Consider the following 7,768-nt stretch of genomic DNA (forward strand, 5'->3'; position numbering starts at 1 on the left):
TTTATAACTGATCTGGTCCTTTCGCAAAAAAAGGAGGGGAGGGGGGAGTTATAATTGCCAACGCGGAAGGGATTGTGATAATTTTGTTTGCAAAACCAACTTTTTGCCCATTACAATTGCTGGGCTAGCCAATATTTTCAGGTTTTCATGGTTGAGCTTCCATTGTTATTTCCCAATGGACAATCACAACAGAAGTCAATTCTCTTGTGTACAAAGTCAATACTGAAAAACCTGGCTCTATTGTTCTTTTGATCAAATGAGGGTAGCATGATCAGAGAAGATAATAAAGGCAGTGATCAAATCTACAATCCCACGAACAAAGATTGATCATGTAAAAACAAGATAATTTAACACTATTCGTACTGACTGAAGAATATACTTAAATACAAGGGTATCAACTTCTTATTAATCTACAACTCATTTTCATCTAATTAGCCTAGTACTGGACAAGAAAAACGCCACTAGCAAATACAACTAACTCGATGGTACATTGGTGGCCCTGGTGAAAATCTGCTGGCTGGCATGAAGTGACACTCCCCTTACGAGCCCCCTTGCCATCAAGTCCTTGATGCCCCTCTTAGCCAGGGACACATTGATCTGCAGGAAGATAATGCTCAAGGTGAGATCTTCAGACAACCATCATCTGTAAGCTGTGCATTGTACCCGGGTTAATCAAGAAGAGAACCGTATGATCGATCAAACGTATACGTACCCTAAGGCGCTCGGAGAGGACGGAGGGGGTGACGAGCTTGTACTTGGGCGCCTCGGACAGCATCTTGTCGTAGGTGGGCTGGTCGAACAGCACGGCGTTGTTGAGCTTCTCCTTCTGCTTTCCCTTGCTCCACTTCTGCATATGCACAGGATCAAACACCAAATTAATCGTGACCCAGATTGATGACAGATCCTGTGATCCAGAGGTGAGAGAAGTAAATTCACCCCGGAGATCGCTTGGACTAGCTTATACTACGTACCTTCTTCTTCTGCTTCTGTTTCCCGCTGCCGGCCTTGGCGGGCTTCGCCGCCGACGAGGATGCCGCCGCCTTGTTGTCCTTCTTCACGGCCTGCGCGGCGGAAATCGGTCAATGTTTATCTACGCGGGGAGCTTCGTTATGGTCGGGAGGGACGAGGGTTTACCATGGCCGCCGATCGAGGAGGTGCTGGGAGGCGAGAAAACGATCGAACAAGAAGTGCTTGCGAGAAACCGCACTCTGCGGAACACCGATATGCTTCTGCTAGGGCTTCGGTCGTGCAGTCGTGCTGCTTATATGGATCCCTGAAACCTACGGGCAATGCACCTGACATATAGAGACCCAGACGGATACGTTTTTTTTTTTTTTTGAGACGGATACAGGTGGTTATCGATCTGGAGTTTGGACCGCGAGACCTCCTAATTGCCGCGCCTTTACCTTAACAGGCCGCAGACATAGCGGTCGCGCGCTCCGCGCGTCCTTTTGGGACGGCCCATGCGTTGGGTGGGATGCCCTCTATTTAATGCATTTCATTTTCCTTTTCATCTTTAAAATAATTTGGTATTTCAAAAAAGTTTCAAATTTCACAAAAAATGCGAATTCGGGAAAAACTGTTTGAAAAATAATTAAATGATCATGATTTTGGAAAAAATTACAAAAATAAAAACATGTTCATGAATTTCAAATTTTGTTCGGTACTTTGATTTTTTTGCATATTAAAAAATGTTAACGAATTCTTTTTAGGATTTATAAAAATGTTCACGAATTTTATAAAATGTTCACAAGAATATAAAAAGGAATTGTGATGTTCAAAAGTTGTTATCAAAATTCAAAACAATTTGGTCGATTCAAAAAATTCTAGACGGTTCAAAAAATGTTCATGCACTCATAAAAAATTCATGAAAAACAAACAAATGTTCACAAGTTTCAAACAATCTTTGCGAATTTGTAAAAAATGATCCATTATTCCAAAAAATGTTCATAAATTTGAAGAATGTTTATGATTTCAAAAATATTCGTGTAAATGAAAAATGTTCATTAATTTAGAAGATGTACGCAAAAAATAAAAATTAAGAAGGAAAAAAAGCAAAATGTAAAAAGAAAAGAACTTGAGAAAACGAGAAAAAACTAAAAATAAATTAAAAAGGAAAAGGAAAACAGAAAAGAAAAAGGAAAAAATATAAAAGAAAGAAAAACCTGAAGAAAAAGAGAAAAATTGGTCCAGCGAAGATCCTAGAATCTTTCCACAACCGGTGGTAAAAAGTCAATTTGGGTCGGCCCCTACAAAGGACATGCACATGGGGGAGGGTACGGGCAGCGTGGCTACTTGGCGACCTGTGCGCCGAATAGTACTAGCTGCCTATACCTCAATCAACGCGTGAGAATGGCCGCCTTCCGAGTGCGCAGGAGGCCACAATGAGAGAATGGGTCGATTTCCGGCGAGTACTGGCGGCAATTGATGGCATGTGGGATACTCCCAAGGTCGCCTCACTCCACTCCTTCCCGCCCTTTGGATAATCTGTCAATTGCCACCTCGAGCACTTCTCCCCAACCCCTCCTTCATAGTTTTGGCCATGCGAGATACTCCCTCCGTTTTTAAATATTTATCTTTCTAGATATTTCAAATAGACTATCACATACGGGTGTATATAAACATATTTAAGAGAGTAGATTCACTCATTTTACTTTGTATGTAGTCATTTATTGAAATATCTAGAAAAACAAATATTTAGGAACGGAGGGAGTAGGAATGACAGGATGTCCGCATCCCTGATCCGTATCAAGCCCAGCGCCAGGGACGGCTCCCCTCCAAGAAGAGGCCCACCGGAGCCGTTACCTCGCACTATGCTGATGGTCCCGCGACCGACTCCAGCACGGAGGGCTATCCCGGCGAGGGCAGTGAAACATGGGAACCGGCTCCTCTACCGTGCTGTTAAGCACGGCACCCTGCCGTGCCTCCTTGTGGCGCTAGTGGACGCAGGCATATGGGCCTTGCCAAAAACCAATGTAGCTACCCAGCCCATCCGTTCGATGCATCACACACCTGAATAGATTAACGAATTAGTAATTATAATTAATACAGTACATGACTAACTAAAGTGAACTTGTTTCAAAAAAATAGTTTTACAAAATCTCAGTCTTTTTTTTACGTGGAGCGGAATATGTCATTTTCCTATTTTCTATTTATTATTTTAATCCATTCAATTGTACTTTTAATTTTATTTTTGTGTGCTTTTATTTTTACCACATCCGCCGACCACACATAATTTTAGCTGCCTTCCAACCGATCGTGCGCAACTGCAGTGGCATGCATGTGCACCGGTGATCTGCCCCTTGAGTTCATGAGGGTGGGAGATTTATTGAGAGAGCGAGCGAGCGAGGCGATGAGGGCGAGCGCTCAGGCGATCCAGAGACTATGGATATTCCTCCTATTAAAAAAACATGCACTAGCGTGCATCTACAATTGCATGTCCATCTGTCGCCGATGTCTCTGTGCTCAGGCGTCATCATTAGGGAGAGAACAAGTGTTGCGCCTTGGTCGGCTGCATAGCCGCCTCTCTCATGACTCTGACAAATATATTCATGTATTAAAAACATAAAACTAGAAAAAGAAGAATGAAAGAAAAGTGTGTTATTTAAAATCATATTTTTTTAATACATTGATATATTTGTTTTTTCGCGGGTAATATATTTGTTGAAACTTGTGAGCGAGGCGGCTACACAGCCGAGCAGGAAACTCTAGCCGCAACCCGGTGGCGACCAAAGGGATACAACACGACGATCTTTAACTATAGTTAAATGCGATCGATGGACATGCAATTGTAGTTGCACCCCCATGCCCTGAAGTGCGACTGCAGTTGCGCACGATATGTTGGCATGAAATTCTAGTTTTGTTTGGGCGATGAATGTGGTAAAAATAAAACCGACACACATAAAAATAAATGTACCAATCAAACTGGTCAAAATAATAAATAGAAAGGACATATTCCGCTTTGAGCAAAATAAGACTGAGATTAGCAAAGCAATTTTTTCTGAAATGAGTTCATTTTTGTTTCACGGTATTATCTAAAAGAACACAAAAACAAAAATAAAGGTACCAATCGAACCGATTAAAATAATAAATAGAAAATAGGAAAATGACATATTCTGCTCCAAGTAAAATAAGATTGAGATTTAGTAAAAATGTTTTTCTGAAATGAGTTTATTTTCGTTAGCCATGTATTGTATTAATTATAGTTAATTCATTATTCTATTTTTAGGTAATTAATCTTTTTTTAGTAGGACGGTGTGATGGATATAACGGCTGGGCTGAGTTAGTTTTGTTTTTGACAAGGCCCATATGCATGCGACCGCTAGCGCCACAAGGAGGCACGGCAGGGTGCCGTGCTTAACAGCACGGTAGAGGAGCTGGTTCCCAGAAATAGCATGTCGTTGAGCAGCAGCCAGCGCCCGGCGTGCAGCGGCATGTGGCGACCCGGTCTTTGGCATGTCAATAGCAGGCGGGCGGCCAATGAGCAACATCAGGCTGGTCACAGTGGGATAGAATTTAGGAATAACATCACACACTCCAATACAACTTTACTTATGTGGCACATATTTAGTGAACAGAGAGGTGTTTGTGGTAACTAGCTAAGTTACCGGAACATCACACACTCCAAAAAACAATGAGTCTATAACCTAATAAATACATCGTTGCATTACACTACATAAATGTTCCTATGCACTATGGTAGTAGTAACATAGTCTAGGGAAGTGTGAAGTTACTAGCTTATGTTCTTGCCCACTGTGACCAGCCTGAGGCCCCTTCTGCATCAACGCGGCGGACAACGAACACCCAACAACAATTGGATGCCGTGGCGAATCAACCTGTGGTTGAGTTGGTTAGGTGGACAGTGGTATCCCCAACCCACCAGGGTTCAAATCCTGGTGCTCGCATTATTCCTGGATTTATTTTCAGAATTTCCGGCGATGCGCTTTCAGTGGGAGGAGACGTTCCCGTCGACGACGAGGCGCCTACGGTGACTTCGTAAATCTCAAGATGATATGCCGGCTCAGTCTCTTGGAGATGCTCATAGAGATAGGGTGTGCGTGTGTGCGTTCATAGGGATGAATATATGCGCGTGTATATGAGCGCTTATGTCTGTACTGATGCTAAAAAAAAAACAATTGGATGCCGTGTATAGGGCGCGTGCTACTTTGTGCGTGACAAATTAGGGTGAATGTTGACGAGGGAGAGAGGAAAGGAATGAACAGGATTCCCTGAGACTTTGTAAAAAGGGTCGTGAACGTGAGGCCTATGAGGATACGTGGCAAGTAACAAAGGCGGTGAACGCAAAAGCGTGGAGCCGTTGATTGCAGCCAATCCTTTTTCTTTTCTTTATCTTTGTGTATTTTGAATTTGAATTTAAAATTCTTAAAGACGGTGCATACATGTCTTGTGAGCATTAAAAAAAAAACTACTCCCTTTGTTTGGAAATAACTGACACGATTTTAGTTTAAATTTGAACTAAAACTACGCAAGTTATTTTTGACTTTGAACTAAAACTACGTCAGTAATTTAAACTAAAACCATGTTAGTTATTTTTGATTTTTTACTTAAACTGTAATTTTTTAAATTTATTGTTTAAAGATGGAAGCATGTGAGCTATGAGGCGGGAGCAGAGGATACACACTTCTGATCGATGCGCAAACGTGTGGATGCGTCCAGGACTCCATGCAAGCACGAAAACGGAAAAAGTCCATTTTAAACCTTGAATTTGTAGACGTCGGGCGAAATGAACCTCCAAATCGAAATCCCGGTCGATTGCACCCTGAACTCTGCAATCCCGGTCTAAATCGAACCCTGGTATCGTTTGAACTGGGATTCGTCTGATGGGCCGGCCCACTAGAGTATTTTTTCGTTAAAAAACAAAAAAAATCAAAGGGCGCACACCCTACTCCCCGCTGGACCGGCCCGCTTTAGTTTTTTCGTTAAAAAAATTGGCATGCGGTGGTAGCTCGAACAGAAAATCACTCGTTGTTGATCGAAGCAACAAACCACCGGGACACCTTATCTAAAATCTACGAACTTTTTTCCAAATTTCCATATTGTTTTCACATCCCGTAAATATTTTTTTGAATGCTCAAATTATTTTTAAGTATATAAAAACCGGCCCATGTGGAGCTATTGAATAGCAGGCGCGCAAAAAAATTCAGTAAATATTTTTTTAGTGTTCAAATTATTTTTTCAAGTATATAAAACCCGGCCCATTTGGAGCTATTGAATAGAAGGTGCGCACAAATAAATCTGTGAAAACCTGCTGAGTGACTCAAACTCGCGACTTGGGTCTTGTTAGCTGTTGGAACTTGCCAACCGAACCAGTGAGTTAAATTGATAGATTCGTGGCGCAGTACATTATGTATAGAACATCTTTTGAACATTTGCAAATATTATGGACTGAAGATTTTGTAATATATCTATTGAACATTTTCTTAATATACGACGGACATTTTAAATTATACAGAATTAACATTTTTAAATTGATGAACCTAAGCCGCAGTGTTGACCATGGTGTGCACCTGTCCCCACGCTGGGCCGCCCCATTTTGTCTGTTACACTGCTAAAAATATCTAATGCAGGAAACACCTTTCTATTTTTCTTTTTTACATAATCCGTGGAAACAAATTAATGCGTGATTTTTTTACTTTTTTCTTTATGATATAATCTCTAAAATAATTATCTAGTGCATGAAACTTTTTTCAATATGTTTTTTTAATTTGTGAACTTTTTTAGAAACTTGTGGAATTTTTATAATCCGTCAACTTTTTAAAATCCACAAACTTTTTTTCAGAGTCGTATTTTTTTGGCCAAATTCATGATCTTTTTTTATTTCCCTGAACTATCTCGAATTTCTGCAGTTCTTTTTTTTTCATTTTGTGAACTAAAAAAGGGTCAAATACTCATATTTTTACTGGACTGTACAAGCAAGTGAAATTGACGTAGTGGTTAAAGGCTACAGCTGTCAACGTACACTACTGCAGTTTGATTCGTGCTACTCGCAAATTAATGGAAAAAGTCAACGTATGCATTTGTTTTTTCTTTTGCGTTCTTTGTGTGTCGCTGGGCCTCACAGACTGCACGAAGTGGACAGCGCGCTGGGCCAGACTGGGCTCGCCCAGTTTTTTTCCCGCGCGCGACCAATCCTGGCCACGTCTGTAATCCCGGTGTTCCAAACGACCCTAGGGTTCATTTTAGACCGGAATTGTATAGTTCAGGGTGCAAACGATAGGAATTTGGATGTGGGGGTTCATTTCGCCTAACCTCTACGAATTCAGGGTTTAAATTGGACTTTTCCCCACGAAAACATACCACCCAGACACGCGGCGTACAAACTTAGAAACGTAGACACATTTGCGTACGCGCCGTGGGGACAACGGAGGCGGGGGAGCGGTGCGGCTCGGTCGGGTGGCCGTGCGCGCGCGACCTGCCTGTCGGGGCACGCGTTCTCCTGCCGCAGCCTTTTCCGACATCTCGCTCCAACGCCTGCCATTTCGCCGACGCCAATGCCAAGCGTATCGTCGGCTTGCTGATGGAGTATCTAACTGTATGTAACACACAAAATATTTGCTAATGGAGTGACCGGCTGATAATCTCCCAATCTCTTCCTAAGGCTAACTCCAATGCACGTTTTGTCCGGATTTTGTCCGTTTGGATTGAGCAATGGTGCGGTGTCCGGCCATTTGCCCAACGCACGGACACATCTCGGCCACATCTCGTTCGACTGAATGCAAACTTTTGACAAAGCAACAAAGACGTAGCT

At 42.1% G+C, this 7,768-nt stretch overlaps 1 protein-coding gene across 1 annotated transcript; it reads right to left on the reverse strand.

Moving 5' to 3' along the window:
* Positions 1-284: 284 nt before the first annotated feature.
* Positions 285-4,490, reverse strand: LOC119361063 (40S ribosomal protein S25-like). Its single transcript, XM_037626445.1, has 4 exons — positions 4,320-4,490; positions 972-1,061; positions 713-847; positions 285-597 (listed from the first exon to the last, which is right to left on the reverse strand). Exons 1-4 carry the CDS (start codon positions 4,488-4,490, stop codon positions 475-477), a joined length of 519 nt encoding a protein of 172 aa, XP_037482342.1. The 3' UTR covers positions 285-474.
* Between the last annotated feature and the right edge of the window lie 3,278 nt (positions 4,491-7,768).

This window comes from Triticum dicoccoides, chromosome 2B (genome assembly GCF_002162155.2).
Source record: "Triticum dicoccoides isolate Atlit2015 ecotype Zavitan chromosome 2B, WEW_v2.0, whole genome shotgun sequence".
Classification (NCBI taxonomy): Eukaryota; Viridiplantae; Streptophyta; class Magnoliopsida; order Poales; family Poaceae; genus Triticum; species Triticum dicoccoides.

Bases quoted from the DNA above. Each gene is read 5' to 3' on its own strand.
- LOC119361063 (XM_037626445.1), bottom strand. From the start codon at position 4,490: ATGTTGCTCATTGGCCGCCCGCCTGCTATTGACATGCCAAAGACCGGG. The intron at 1,062-4,319 runs GTCGCATGCATA...TCCGCCGCGCAG, and splicing joins GCCTCCTTGTGGCGCTAGCG to GCCGTGAAGAAGGACAACAA. The intron at 848-971 runs GTACGTAGTATA...GTGCATATGCAG, and splicing joins AACAGAAGCAGAAGAAGAAG to AAGTGGAGCAAGGGAAAGCA.